The following is a 16,424-nucleotide window of genomic DNA, read 5'->3' as shown; positions in this document are numbered from 1 at the left end:
GCCCGTTCGGCGGTGGGGAAGTGTTCTAGAGCCCTCGCTGATTGGGGGAGCATGAAGTTCCGGGAGATGCGACGTGGTATAGAGAGACACCGTGCGACCCTCGAAGCTCTCAACTCTTCGTTCTCGGCCTTCGATGCCGAGAGGATTCGCACGGAGGAACGCAGCCTCAACGCCCTCCTTGAGAAAGAGAACACCTACTGGAGACAACGCAGTCGTATTGCTTGGCTTCGCAGCGGAGACCGCAACACTAGTTTCTTTCACCGTAAGGCCTCGATCAGGAAGAAAAAGAACTTTATAGCGGGCCTTTGGAATGATGCTGGCCAGTGGATAGACAACCAGGAGGGCATTGAAGGTATAGCCTCTAACTACTTCCAGCAATTATTCACTTCCTCTAACCCCCATGTGAGTGCTGTGGAAGATGTATCTAGTTGCCTATCCCCGACGATCACTCCTGAGACCAATCAAGACCTCCTTAAACGGTTTACGGAAGAGGAAGTGAGAAGTGCTTTTTTTGGGATGGACCCGTCCAAGGCCCCGGGGAAGGACGGCTTTCCCGCCCTTTTCTTCCAGAAGTTTTGGGCGACGGTGGGCGGTAGCGTTACAAGAGTTTGCCTCGGAGTCCTCAACGATGGAGATGATCTTGGGTCCTTGAACGACACGGTGTTAGTCTTGATCCCTAAAGTGAAGTCCCCGAAGGATATACGAGAGTTCCGTCCCATAAGCCTATGCAACGTTATGTATAAAGCCATATCTAAATGTATCGCTAATCGGCTTCGGAGGACAATGGACGGAGCGATTTCGGAGAACCAAAGCGCTTTCGTGGGGGGAAGACAAATTTTTGATAATGTCATAATCGGTTTTGAGGGTCTCCATACAATGAGAAGGGGCCGGTTTGGTAACGGGAAATGTGGGGCTCTCAAGATCGATATGTCTAAGGCCTATGATCGCGTGGAATAGGATTTTCTCGAAGCTATAATGATCCGCCTTGGTTACGCGCTTGAGTGGGTTCGTCTTGTGATGAGGTGTGTCCGTTCGGTGAGATTCTCTTTCGCCATCAACGGTAAGATTAGAGGCAACATCATCCTTCACCGAGGCCTACGCCAAGGAGACCCGCTCTCCCCTTTTCTATTCCTCTTTTGTTCGGAAGGTCTCTCGGCGTTGTTCCGAAAGGCGGAAGAGACTAGGCGGATTTCCGGCTTGAAATTTGGCGTCTCGAGAGTCTCCGTCTCACACCTCTTCTTTGCCGATGATAGCTTCATTTTCTTCACGGCTACGAAGGGAGAGTGTAAGGAGGTTCGGGAGTGCCTTGAGGTGTACGCTCGGGCCTCGGGCCAATCCATCAACTATGACAAGTCGGAGGTTTGGTTTGGGAAGAAAACGAAGCCGGAGTTGGGCGAGGATCTTGCTAGGCTCCTTGGAGTCAAGACCACGGACGGTCACGAGAGGTATTTGGGTCTCCCCATGACTATGGGCCGATGCAAGGCGGAGGTTTTTAGCTATATTCGAGAGCGGGTTTGGAAGAAGATCCGGGGATGGAAAGGTTCATTCTTTTCCTTCCCCGGAAAGGAAGTGATTATTAAAGCGGTCCTCCAAGCTATTCCGAGTTATGTGATGAGTTGTTTTATCCTCCCTAAACAACTTATCAAAGAGCTCCATCAAATGGCGGCTAACTTTTGGTGGGGAAGCACGGCTGAAAAAAGAAAAACCCATTGGGGGAGTTGGGATAAGCTTTGCACCCGGAAAGAAGAAGGAGGGTTAGGCTTCCGGAATCTCGACGATTTCAACCAAGCGTTGTTGGCAAAGGGTGTGTGGAGGTTGCTGAAATTCCCTCATTCTTTGGCGGCACGAGTTCTCAAAGCGAGCTACTTCCCGTATTCGGATATCCTCTCCACCAAGAACATGAACTACGCCTCGAGCACTTGGAGAGGACTTATGTGGGGGAGAGAGCTGATCATTAGTGGATCAAGATGGAGAATCGGCTCCGGGACTTTAGTCGATGCGAGAAAGGGACGCTGGATTCCGAGGACGTCGGGCTGCACGGTGCGAGAACCGAATCTACTCCCGGAGGGCACGAGGGTGGCGGATCTGAAATTACCGGGGGGGGGACTGGAATATCCCGCTTCTCCGCGAGGTTTTGGCAGAGGAAGACTTCGTAGAAGTGGTTAAGATTCCTTGTATTTCGACGCCCGTCGCCGATGTACTATGTTGGAATCTCACAGAGGATGGGGAGTACTCCGTAAGAAGTGGATATCGGGTGGCCCGACGTGGCACGGGGAGTTGTAGCTCTTCGGACCCCCGGGAAACGGAGAAGTGGTGGGAAGGCGTTTGGAAACTCACTATCCCCCCTAAGCTTCGTATGTTCCTCTGGAGAGTGGGAAAGAGTTGGCTACCCACCGTAGGCAATCTGGCTGACCGGGGGATGAACGTGGATCCGGGGTGCCCGAGGTGCAAAGCCGGCAAGGAGAGCGTGTTCCACGCGGTGTGGGGCTGCAAAGTCAGCGCTAAAATTTGGAAACTTACAGGGTGGTGGAAAGACTTGAAAAGCGTGTTTGTTGGCGATATCATAGCTTTCCTCATCCACGTGAAGAACTCCCTCTCACCCACAGATTTCGAGCTTTTTGTGGCTGTGGCGTGGACTTGCTGGAATGAACGAAACAACGAAGTGCACTCGGGTCGTCGAGGGGCCCCGGCAGACCGGCTTAACTATGCGATCCACTACCTAGAAGAATTCCGCCAAGCCTCTCTGCCGAAGATCCCAGCGAGAGCCAAGAACCTGAGCATGACCCGCTGGCCCCCTCCGCCCCGGGGTGTGACTGCAGTGTGTGTCGACGCGGCCGTCCCTCAGTCCGGAGACAGCTGCGGCACAGGCGGAGTGCTCCGCTCCTCGGAAGGTCTGGTGATGGGCTCTTTCATCTCTCAGGTGCGTCGGCCCTCCTCCCCGCTGATAGCTGAGCTTCTCGCTGTGGCCGAAGGACTCCGAGTGGCGCAGGAGTTGGGGTGCTCTAGGGTCCTCATACAATCAGATTGTGCGACGGCGGTCAAACTCCTGATCGGCGAGCTTCGACGGGCGAAAGAAGAAAGTTTGGTGGTGCTCGAGGCACTTCACTTAACTCGTCGGTTCGAGTCCACAGTTTTTAGCTTTCTTCCCCGCACCTGTAATGCAATAGCTCATGGTCTAGCTAAAAAAGCTCTTTTGTTTCCCGCTAAGACGGTCTGGGTGGGGTCTGTCCCCCCGGAATTCATTGACGTTTGCTTGGCTGAAATGCCTTAATAGAGTTCCTGGGATTTACCAGGTTTTTCAAAAAAAAAAAAAAAAAAAGAAAATATATCATATAACCTCCAAGTCTAAGACAAGCGTATCTTTAATCCGAAAAATAAATAAAATAAAAAATAAAACAAGCGTATCCAAAGATTTTGGAGAATTTTTGTAATTATAATATCTAAGGTACTCATATCACCAAAAGTGAATGTGAACGACGAAATTCGCACAATATACTTTTTTTATCTTTTGACTTTTGAGATAAATTAAGCAATTAAATTTCTATATTGGAGTTATAAAATCACAAGTTCATGATAGGAATATTTTTATTTGTTTGGGATAGTTAAATTTTCTTACCCGTGTTTGCTTTTGCAATAACCCGGAACTCATCCCCGTTTTACCAACCGAATTATTATCTATTGTTGATGCTTATGTTGATGATTTAATCGATTAAACGACACAAAAAAAAAACAACCATGATGTGGCGGAAGTAATAAAATTACGCTGATAAGAGCTAATTAAAACATGGTTATTTATACAAAATCTAGATCTGCATTATTTAATGAGAGCAAGCAATATGTCAAGCAACTGATAAGAAAGACGAGTTTAAGAAAAGTTACAGTTTTTGGCTCACGAACCGAAAACTTTCACAATCCGTCTTCATCTTGAACGTACAAGTCTCCACACGATCAGATCTGGAACTCTTCCTTCAAGGACTCGATGTGATGACACCAAAGTCTTACGAAACGTAATCTCCGAGGAAGATAAGACAAATGAGTGGGCAACGTTGTATCTCACTAGATCTGAAAACGGAGTGTTTCCGATCTTTCTCTCTTATTTCTAAGAATTGAATTGAAGCAAATATGAGGGGAGGGAGATGAAGCAGAAGTCGGCACACCCTAGGCATAGGAGGCCACAAAATTTGTGATCAAATCAGGTTAAAATTTGTTTATCATCAACCCTCTATTTATAGTAGTTCAAAAGGTATCTTATAGAATATTCTAGAAAATACTATTTCCTTTTATTGTGTTCACACTAGTGGATTAAATTTCAGCCCTTGGATCTTAACAAGTGAATCATATTTTTCATCTCATCCGTCAGATCAGTATCTAGGATTTTATTTTATACAACAGTATAAAATATTTGCTGTTGAGAAAATTTAGAAAAATATATTCTCCTAAATATTCTCCTAAGATTTAGCCTAAATATTAGGAGAGAATATAGGACAATCATATTCCTACATTTTCTCCTATAATTTAGGAATATAAAAACAGAAAAAATACTAGTTCTACAACCAAGACAAAAATCGCCTAGGGATTATTCCTAAACTATTACCTCTACACTATTTTTTGACCAAAATCCAATATGTCTAAATTAATCCAAATATATGACTTTCATTTTGTTTAACTTACTCTTTTACCCTTTTTTTACTCTCCACTCTCTCTCTCTCTCTCTCTCTCTCTCTCTCTCTCTCTCTCTCTCTCTCTCTCTCTCTCTCTCTCTGCTACAATGATTCTATCTTCTTCTTTTTGATGTGTGTTCTTCAATCTGTGGCCAAACCCTAAAATCAAAACCCAAATCTTCGCTGGAGAAAGCTGGTACTACTTGAAGAAGCTTATCAACGACGTCCACAACAAGGTGGAGTCAACGCACAACACGGAGCGAGGAAGCGATGCGGCTCGGCTTCCGAATCGAGCTAAAACCAGCTCGACGGAGACGATCGTCGAGCTCCAGTGCGTTCGTTGCTCTGTCACGCCTGGCGGGATTCGAAACTCGCCGTCGTTCTCGACTCTTTTGGTTGGGCATGGGCGAAGAGGGTTTCGGTGCCGTCGACGGCGAGGTGGGAGGAGCTGAGGTGGGCCGGGGTCGAGGGCACGACAGCGGTGGTCGGAGGAGGCATAGCTCGGTGATGTCATTTGGGAGGCCTGGGATCAGCTCTGAAATTCGTTGAAGATTTATTGACATTGATGTCAATAAATATGCATTTTTATTGACATCAATGTCAATAAATCTTCAAAGGAATTTCCCAGAATTGTTGAAGATCTTCAAAGGAATTTCCCAGAATCGTTGAAGATTTATTGACATTGATGTCAATAAAAACGCATATTTATTGACATCAATGTCAATAAATCTTCAAAGGAATTTCCCAGAATCGTTGAAGATTTATTGACATTAATGTCAATAAAAATGCATATTTATTGACAACAATGTCAATAAATCTTCAACGAAAACCCAGAAACGTGAGACGTGAGGGAAGACACATAGACATGAAATACGCAGGAAAAGAGAGGGAAGAGAAAGGGACGTGAATAACCATCCCATTAATCCAAAAATAAAAAAATAAAGTCAAATAATTAAATAAGAAAGAAAATCAAATGTTATTAAAAGTAAGGGTATTTTTGTATTTAGTGAAAATAGGTAGTCATAGTTTAGGATTTATTTGGGTTTAGTAGATTTTGGTCCAAAATATTTGTACAAGTCATAGAATAGGAATAATCCCAATCGCCTATACCAAGGTAGGGAGGCCCAAATTTTTGCTTTTTCAAGGTCCAATAGCTTTAAACTCATTTAACACATATTTACTTGTCCAACAATAAATATAAAGTTTATTTGCCATAAATATTTATTTAATTCCCAAAATACCTTTTTTGGAATTAATGTTATCAATCACTATTACAGCAAGTGAGATTATAATGATAAAACATATTATTATATTAATGTTCTTATCCGCCTTTATCGAAGCCGAATCGGGGACGATGGACCTAGTAGTAGAAGCTTAACAATCTCGATAAAAGACAAAATATTCATTTCTCTTTTCAAATCGAATTGTCTAGTCTCTTTCAATACTCCACCGTGTAATCCAAGACTGAACCCTTCTTTAATACTAGAATTATATTTATTCATCGTGACGAGTGTCCACTGATTTAGTCAGTACGTGATCATGACCATCCAGGTTTTGCCTGTATCGAGATAGGTCAATTTGTTCCGTTATACATTTCTCGTTACATATAAGCCCTAAGCATCGTTGCTTCCCCTGCGAAAGATTCAACCGAACGTAGGTCAACTTCGAAAGTGTGAACAATCAATCGATTCTGGAATCAACCTTAGATGAGAGAACATTTACCTTCTTTTAGGAAGGCTGGATTCCGTATATGTAAAATACTTTCTTCTACAATCATGTCCCGATTTCCAAAGACACCTATTTAGCCTTTAACGTGGTAAGTCAAAGAAGCCGGTAACATGATCTAGGAGTCCATGATTACTTCATGATATTAGATCAAGCGTTACTGTGACCATCATAAGCGGCATCGGCTAGTGCATCGTAACAGTTATTAAACGACGCATCTATCCAAACCAAAGCATGTCCAAGTCGTACATTCTGCAAGTATATAATGCTCCCACTGAGTGATCAACCATCACTCATGTTCCATATATATGACTTTAGATAAGGCTTTCCAGGCTCATATCAGTCATCGACCAAGTTTTAATTCACCGCCCGATCTCAGATGCCCAACATGCGATTCAATTTGATACAAAGACTACGGATGATAGTTGTTTATTGATTTTGAATGTTATCAGACCCCAACCCACTAATCATATGATGCTAATAATGTAACTTGTCTTATTTAGTAATCATTATCTTCTAGTGGGTAATATTCCTAACAATCTCCCACTTTGACCAGAGAAGATAAGTTACCATGAGCCAATTTATTCGTAGCCATCGTAGAGATAGTTTCAGAAGCTTTGACCCAGGATTGAGATTCCCATGGATTCTCAACTCCACAAATTATGTCGATTCGACTTACATCCCAAATATATATCCACAGTCCATGCTAACATTCAAGTGTTCTTGACTTACCTCTTAAGGTCAAGTCATATCGTTCTTAGTAAATCAATTTACTTTAGAACACTTTAACAATTTGCATGTTTTAGATTATACACCAGACTTTATATCTAAAGATATGAAGTTACCTCATTCGTTGGTGTACATTTATTAGTGCCTTCAACAATTTGCATCGTTGCATGCTCTGATCTCATCATCACTAATCATAGTGTGATTAAATATGTTTCATTAAGAACTTTATTGACTTTTCTCATTACTTGGTTATTTATTGTGCATCCTTGTTATTCAAGTCATATTCAATATACATGACTTTAAGGATTTACAATTAAATAATTACGTATCTCACTATTTCCAGAATATCACAATGTTTACAACACTCGTTAGTATTCTCATAAATTTGATGTTGTCAAAAGGGTTAATTTATAGTCCTTTTATTGACAATGTCTTTAGCCTCAACTTTGAGCTCATACCTTATCACAATAAGTATGTTTGAGACATTTATGGAACGAGTTTGTCGTTTTTAAACCTCAAGTTTCATAAATTGTTTTAGCTTAGTGAATCGTGTCATCATTAAATCTATTACCAATGGTAATAATTATCTCAATGACACGTGTATAAAAATAACACTTATCGATCATTCCAAGAATATCGATTATAACAAAAAATCCATGAGCCATCATGATTAGTTGTTTTTTTTAAATCTACCTTTTAATTATAAACGGTAGTACCTAACTACTTAGATACAATGTCAACAAGTCAACAGAGTTTGCTCCTCAAAGGACAGTTCATCTTATTTAAATAAGTTCCCATATGAACTGGTTCGTGGTATCAGAGAGAAGAGCAACATCGTTGCCAATGTCTCTTCTCAAGGGCTCAATCCCTCAATTACCATTCCGCTTGGTTAAGGCTCGAACACATTCATTGTTCAATTTATAGATATCTCGAATCCTTCAAGCTAATAGCTTGACAGATTGATCTACTAAATTAGGGTTTAATGACTTAAGACAAGTTAGTTTGATCTTTATTAATAAAGATCAATTCTTTCATTGAAGGAAAGAAGTTGTTGATGATTAAAGACAAGGATCCATTAATGGATGCTTTCAATTTAATGACGAGTAATGCATACTTCCATTTATTGTACAATTTAATAGCTTATTAGATTCAATTAAGAATCTCATCATGAATGATGCATATAATCATGTGAAGGATTAAGCTATCTTAATTTCGTTCAATAGAGGCAAGATTCTAATTAAAGATGCTCCCATTTATTTATAGATTATTTATGGCAAGTCAATAATTAATTACACTTCCATTCATATTATTGTCATGATAACAATATTAATCCATTTAAAGGTTTCCATCATAAATGATGGTAAAAGTCATGTGAAGGACATTGCTTTCATTATATTGTTCAATAATGGTGAGATTCTTTTAAAGATGCTCCCATTTTATAATCCTTTGAACAATCGTGGCTAGAATCCTTTAAAGGATGCTCCCACTCAATAATATGATTCTAGTGAGTAGGATCCAATAATATGCTCCCACTTAATCAATTCTCGTGACTAAGTTCCATTTAAGGAAGCTCTCACTTAGTTATTGAACTAGAGTGTCTAGGTTCTTATAAAGATCCTCCCACTCAATCATTGTATCATCAACACTAACTTTAAAGTTGTGTTATCTTATTATCTCTTAATTACACAAATCATTTGTCGATATGAGATCATTATTTAGACACTACCAGAGTTCTAAATAGTTCTTATTATTTCGTAAAACAAAATTTATAACAGCAATTCTAATAAAGCAATAAAAGCTAATTAAAATTCTAACAGGGATTATTTAAGTTGGATAATATAATTTTGTACACCAATATAGTTAATGAATGAAACCACGGTCATTCATATTCTATATTCAATTAAGGCTTATGCATGTATGCATATTCAAATATCATAAAGACAATTTAAGGAAATTCATAAATGAGTAGAGAAATATTTGATGACGCATTAATATGTTCATAAATAATGTAATAAAACATAAAGAAATAAAATATTCATCCTATCTGGAATAGTTATAAAAGACTACTGTCCAGAAAACCTCGAATTATTTGTGACACAACTCTCACGTTAAAAAATAAATCAAAAAATGAAATAATAAAACTAGCGGGAAATTTTATATCTTGAACAGGAGCATGAGCTTCTCAATAATTCGGGCTTGAACCGACATTGCTCAGCAAGCTCACCAACACCATCGTGTTCCTCCAGATCTATTACCTAAATACCCTTATAAAAATAAAAAATTAATAAACTAAAGAAAACATAAAAAAAAATAGAACCCATTATCAAAACCATATTCGTCTTCTTAAAATAGTCGGTTCTTCTTCTTGTTTTTATTAAAAAAAATAAGAACTTGGTTCCTCTTTTTTGTTCATAGTATTCAATTAATACCACATAGCTCCAAATCCATCAACATCTCCAATTTTTTATTTTATTTTTTATTTGCGAGTTTGCTTGGCCAAAGTTGTGCTCGTATTCATCAGAGTCTTGCCTGGTGTAGCGATGGAGATTTTACGCAAGAGACGTAGATGAATCCGACGAGAGCACCGTCGTTGTCGTAGAACATAGTTTTTTTTTTCTTTTCTTTCCCAGCGTGACACACACATCTATGTTTTTCATTTCTCCCCCAACATGACTCTTCCTCCTGCACCGCGTACAACCCCGCGATGGCCAAGATTGACTCGAGCTCTCCTTCACCGAGCTTTTCTTTTGCTTCTTCTTCTTGTCTTTCTCCATCGCCCACACGAAGTCGATTCTCTGGATCAGAGAAAATCTCTTCTCGTTATAATAGGGTGAAGAAGAATTCGATCGATTCAAAGTCTGTTTGGTTACAGAGAAAATGAAGGAAAAAATTATGCGTATGGAGGAAATCTTTCGGTGCCATTTTCCTCGATGGACTTCAATCGCTTGACGGGTTGAGCCCAACAATTCAGGTCGCCGCCGGTTATAGGTTGACCTAATCCCTTGGACGCTTTGAGAGGTTTTGGACACCCACATATCCTTAGACGAATCTCAAGAACGATGACCGCTTCCAGAGAATCTCAGGTGCGAATCTTACGGGACTTTATTCTCACAGTTCAAGATCGACATCCCTTATATGCAGAATCGGAGGACGAGCTTCGCTACCACCTGGGTTTGACCAATTTCACGACCGACAATGAAAAACTATAATAAAGAAGCAAGAATGATGATGGGTTCAAGTGTGGGTTTCCCAACACATCAGATAGAGAACCAAGAACGATGAAGAACGGAGATCGTTAGGGTAGCGTTTGGTAGTTAACTCAAAAAGTTTTTTGTTTTCTGTTTTCTAAATTTTGGAGTTGTATTGAAAAATTGTTTTGTAATTGTTTTCAAAAAGCTGTTTGGTACAGTTTTCATTTTTATTTTTGAGAAACTGAAAAAACTGGAAAAACTGTTTGGTAAACTTTTCACTTTTTGTTTTTGAAAAACTCAAACGTGGAAACTGTTTGGTACAAGAAGAATTCCAAGATCCCTTAAATATATTTAAAATAACGAGAAATAATAATAATTTTCTCGGTTATTTTTCAAGATTATTTTTAAATTAATTAAGGACAGAATTGCGAAGTTTTATTTTAAAAGGACTTATATGCAAAATTTTGAGGGATGAGATTGAAAGAAAAAGAAGAGTTGGGGTCATTTTGAGAGAATTGTGGCAGAATGTGACTGGGCCACTTGTGCACGCGTGGCACGATGAGACGCGGACACCTACCCCTCCCTCTCTTTCTCTCGCTGCCACCTCATCACTCCCATCTCTCTCTCTTTCTCCTCACTCTCTCGGTCACGCTCTCTCTCTCTCCTCTATCTCCACTTCTTCTTCTTCTTCTTCTTCTTCTTCTTCCTCACTTCTCTCTCTCGGCCGAACAAGAGAACCAGGAGAAAAAAAAAAAAAAAAACACGACCACGAGCCTCACCGAACCACGGTCACCGCCACCACCCTCGTTTCTTCTTCTTCTTCTTCTCCGCGCCGCGCCGTCGTCCTCACCGAGCCTCCACCGCGTGCGCTCCGGGCCGAGGAGATACAGCGCCGCCGAGCCTCCGACGTCGCCACCGCCACCTCCCACTCATCTCTTCTCTCTCTCGCCTTCGCGCGTCACCGATCGCTGAGCCACCGCGCGCGCGTAGACCGAGCGACACGCCGCCGCCGCGAGCTCGCCGTGACCGCCGCCGAGGAGAAAGACGCCGGGAACGAGCAATCGAGCAACGACAACTCTCCGGCGTCTCTTTCTCTCTATCTCTCTCTCTCTCTCTCTCTCTCTCTCTCTCTCGCTCGATCTCGCTGAAAAAAAGGAAAAAAATTTCGGAAAACACTCCCCCCTTGTTTCCATTTTCCTTTACCATTTTTCAAAACTTTCCCAAAATTTTTCAAAAAAATTTTCCGAAAATTATTACCAAACGGCCCATTCAATTTTCCTTTCCTATTTTTTTCACTCAAAAAGTGAAAAACACTTTTTGAGTTACTAACCAAACACGGCCTAGGGCTTTAATTTTAATAGTTAAGTTTTCATTTTTATATTTTTAAAAAATAATAAAAAATAATAAAAAATAAAACAAAAGAATGAATAAGAGGAAGGATATTATTGTGGGGATTAAAAATGACCCATTTCTAAAACTTTTATTGGGCTTTTACGAAGCCCAATGCTTGACCAAAGCCCAATCAATATCTAGCCCTCCATGCCCCGAGGTCCAGCTCGGGCCCTGGTTCGGATAAGGATGACTATCTTTTGTCTTCCCAGCGAAGTATTCCTTGAAGCCCGCTCAACACAGTCGAAGACGAAGTCTCAGTCAAGGCATGTGTCCCGCCACAGATTTTGAATCTAGGATGACTTCCACCAAGCAGAAGACGAAGTCTTCACCACGTGTCTCCGAGGATTTTGCACCTCGCTTAGTCTATAAATTCTCTCCTTCAGAGAGAATTCACACTGATTCTTTACATACTCACAGCCTTTACTTTTAGTCCGAATTTGTGATCAAGTATGTAATCTTCAGTTCGCTGAGTATATTCTTGTTCAATGATCTCGTTTGTAATCAAAGTTTTGTCAATATAACAGTTTGTTTTATGTTACTTACGTTTAGCCAATTTCATTTATGAAGTCTTTTGGGATCCACTTAAATATAAATCGAATAAACACTTTATTGCATAGTTTTCTTTGTGATTGTTGAGGGCTCGGTTTTCGACATCAATAATTATCTTACCTTGACTTTTTTAACGCCGTCAAGTAGATTTCGACGAAAGGGGTACGATTGTACCAATGCAAGATTACAAGGGCACGGATGCTATTTTTCAGACGTGAAGGAGCATGCCGTCACACTTGTAAGAGTTGGGGGAGAAAATATGTAATTAATCCTTATATAAATCAAAATTATTTACGCAAAATTTGAGATTGTTGATTTCGTCGATATCCACATCAACAATCGTTATGATCACGTCACATGAATTTCAACGAGTCAATCGTCTAATGCAGATTTTACATGTCAACCTGCATCTAAACATATGCACAAAAAATTTCGGCCATTTCAACTATTGACCAAACTGAACTTTCGATTCTAAATAATCATAATGTTCATGTCTGAACGATAACAGAACGGAATTCCAATTCTTTTTTATGTTGGTTTGCTCATATATTTAAAATGAAATCAAAACCTAAATATGCTCTAATATCCGAAAAAAATTTAAAAGATTTCAATACACCGTACTGACACGTGATTTGATACTGTTTTAACGCTAAAATGGAACAAAATTCTGGTTATGCTTCTATTCCAGATATCCGCGCGGTTACACCCACAAATTTAATTGATCAAGGGGTTTAGTAGCTGATAAATTTTACTGAGGGACCTAACGGTCACTCAAGCCATTGTCGAGGGATTCGAGGCGCCAAATGCTACTTAATTTTTTTATATTTTTTTTAAAGGAAAAGAAAATTGAGAAAATAAAAGGACATGAGAAACGGCTCTTTGCGAGAGATGTGGTCGGCAGATCGACGTAAATTCCCATGTGGACGGGGTCGCCACGCCAACTAAAAAGCGGGCCCACCAAAAGGGCAAACTAGTCAAACTAAATCCACGCCATCCGTTTCGCACCCACAAAAATCAATGGCCCAGTTTGATTTCCCTCCAAATCGAACATTCTAGACTACTCTCAAAAACACCATTTCTCTTATAAAACCCTCCTTTACGCTTCTCTTCTCTCACACATTCTATTTCTCTGATTCTTCAACAACAAACCCTAGCTTTTATTTCTCTCATCGCCGCCTCGTAAACCTTTCATTCTTCTCTTTTCATTGTTATAATCCCTGAAATATGTCGAAGGGAGATGGACCGGCGATCGGAATCGATCTCGGAACGACGTACTCTTGCGTGGGAGTATGGCAACACGACAGGGTCGAGATCATCGCCAACGACCAGGGAAACCGCACAACGCCTTCTTACGTCGCTTTCACCGACACCGAGCGTCTCATCGGAGATGCTGCCAAGAACCAGGTCGCCATGAACCCTATCAACACCGTCTTCGGTAAGATCTCAACGCCTTTTCTACAAATTAATTTTTGAGATCTGAACTTTTTCGTAGGATTTCAGACTCTTATATGCTCATTAGGTCTGTATAGGCGCGTTGCTTGTGATCTAGAATAGAGCTGAGATTAGATCTAGTTTCTCAGGGGGAAGTAAAGTTTGGTATGCTATTGCTGAAGATTGTAGATACTAGATTTGAATTTATAATACTAATGAATAGACTGTGACTTAGGATGTTGACTAACGTAGCTGTTGTAGCTTATCGTTAGTTTAGAATAGATACTTTTTTGAAGGAAATAATATTAAGAAATTGCATCGATAGGTTTGTTACAACTGAATTTATTTTGTTGAGCTTTGTATTGTTATCACGCAATTTGTAATTTCCTGAATAATGAGCTTTCAAATGTTGTGTGAAGTCGATATAATGTTTATTAAACCCTGCTTGGTACGTTTATTAATTGTTTGAAATGGTGTGTCTGATTTTCAGATGCGAAGCGGTTGATTGGAAGGAGATTCAACGATGCCTCGGTTCAGAGCGATATCAAGCACTGGCCTTTCAAGGTTACTCCCGGAGTCGGTGAGAAGCCCATGATTGGCGTGACCTACAAGGGTGAGGAGAAGCAGTTCTCTGCTGAGGAGATCTCTTCCATGGTCCTCATTAAGATGCGTGAGATTGCCGAGGCTTACCTTGGCTTGACCATCAAGAACGCCGTTGTGACTGTGCCGGCCTACTTCAACGACTCTCAGCGACAGGCCACCAAGGACGCTGGTGTCATTGCTGGCCTCAATGTCATGCGTATCATCAACGAGCCCACCGCTGCTGCCATTGCCTACGGTCTCGACAAGAAGGCCACCAGCGTTGGCGAGAAGAACGTCCTCATCTTCGATCTCGGAGGTGGTACTTTCGATGTCTCTCTCCTCACCATTGAGGAAGGTATCTTTGAGGTCAAGGCTACCGCCGGTGACACTCACCTCGGAGGAGAGGACTTTGACAACCGTATGGTCAACCACTTCGTTCAGGAGTTCAAGAGGAAGAACAAGAAGGACATCAGCGGAAACCCCAGAGCCCTCAGGAGGTTGAGGACTGCCTGCGAGAGAGCGAAGAGGACTCTTTCATCCACCGCCCAGACCACCATTGAGATCGACTCTCTCTACGAGGGTATCGATTTCTACACCACCATCACCCGTGCCCGGTTCGAGGAGCTCAACATGGACCTCTTCAGGAAGTGCATGGAGCCCGTGGAGAAGTGTCTGAGGGACGCCAAGATGGACAAGAACACCGTCCATGATGTCGTCCTCGTCGGAGGATCCACCAGAATTCCAAAGGTCCAGCAACTGCTTCAAGACTTCTTCAACGGAAAGGAGCTCTGCAAGAGCATCAACCCCGACGAGGCTGTTGCTTATGGAGCTGCCGTCCAGGCTGCCATCCTCAGCGGTGAAGGCAACGAGAAGGTCCAGGACTTGTTGCTCCTTGACGTCACCCCTCTATCTCTCGGTTTGGAAACCGCCGGAGGAGTCATGACTGTGCTGATCCCGAGAAACACGACCATCCCAACGAAGAAGGAACAAGTCTTCTCGACTTACTCAGACAACCAGCCGGGTGTGTTGATCCAGGTGTACGAGGGAGAGAGGGCGAGGACCCGCGACAACAACTTGCTCGGGAAGTTCGAGCTCTCCGGGATCCCACCGGCGCCCCGTGGTGTTCCCCAGATCACCGTCTGCTTCGACATCGACGCCAACGGTATCCTCAATGTCTCGGCTGAGGACAAGACCACCGGACAGAAGAACAAGATCACGATCACCAACGACAAGGGAAGGCTGTCGAAGGACGAGATCGAGAAGATGGTCCAGGAGGCAGAGAAGTACAAGTCGGAGGACGAGGAGCACAAGAAGAAGGTGGACTCGAAGAACGCCCTTGAAAACTATGCTTACAACATGAGGAACACAATCAAGGATGACAAGATTGCGACCAAGTTGGGAGCGGACGACAAGAAGAAGATCGAGGACGCCATCGACGGAGCGATCCAGTGGCTAGACAGCAACCAGCTGGCGGAGGCTGACGAGTTCGACGACAAGATGAAGGAGTTGGAGAGCATCTGCAACCCCATCATCGCGAAGATGTACCAGGGTGCTGGAGGTGCGCCCGACATGGGTGGTGGCTCGGACATGGACGACGATGTTCCCCGCAGCGCTGGTGGAAGCAGCGGCCCTGGCCCCAAGATCGAGGAGGTTGACTAAGTTCCTGGCTTTATTTCATTTTGATATGAAATTATTACTCTATTTTTGTGACCACTGTTTTTGGAGTGGTCAAAACAATGTTCTATTTTAATTAATTATCGTTTTCTTTTTCGGCATTACTATTTCGAATTTTGTTATGCTACTACATATTTTGCTAAGCCGATATACCGATTTTTGCTCATTTACTTTGTCTGGTTTTGCATCTCCTATATATTGTTTCCAGAGATTACCGTAAACTGATTGCTTGAATTTGTCGAATATAATTAGCGTTGCCCGTCGACTCTGGTTAAGTTCAGAGGTTTCACGCTCTCTGATTGAATTAGATATACGAAACCCCAAGCCACTTGCCCCTTTTCTGAGCCCTGTTTTTGGGTAGATGAAGTTAGGAGCTTTCACACTTATCCTTCCCACCCGTTTCAACTTGTATGATAATTATCCAGACACTAACAGGAATATGGACTCTGCTTAAGTTTCCTCTTGGATGAAATTAATTAAATCAATAGCT

At 41.9% G+C, this 16,424-nt stretch overlaps 1 protein-coding gene across 1 annotated transcript; it reads left to right on the top strand.

Moving 5' to 3' along the window:
- The first annotated feature begins 13,351 nt into the window (after positions 1-13,351).
- On the top strand, positions 13,352-16,100 carry LOC149379221 (heat shock cognate 70 kDa protein 2-like). The gene is made up of 2 exons (XM_089604487.1): positions 13,352-13,682; positions 14,169-16,100. The coding sequence occupies exons 1-2, from the start codon at positions 13,472-13,474 to the stop codon at positions 15,917-15,919; spliced, it is 1,962 nt and encodes a 653-aa protein (XP_089460613.1). The 5' UTR covers positions 13,352-13,471; the 3' UTR covers positions 15,920-16,100.
- Positions 16,101-16,424: the final 324 nt, after the last annotated feature.

Source organism: Urtica dioica, chromosome 12, assembly GCF_054948205.1.
Source record: "Urtica dioica subsp. dioica isolate 48M chromosome 12, U.dioica_male_clone48M_v1_H2, whole genome shotgun sequence".
NCBI classification, from domain to species: Eukaryota; Viridiplantae; Streptophyta; class Magnoliopsida; order Rosales; family Urticaceae; genus Urtica; species Urtica dioica.
Note: the sequence above shows the minus strand (reverse complement) of the source record. Positions and strands in the feature narration are given on the sequence as shown.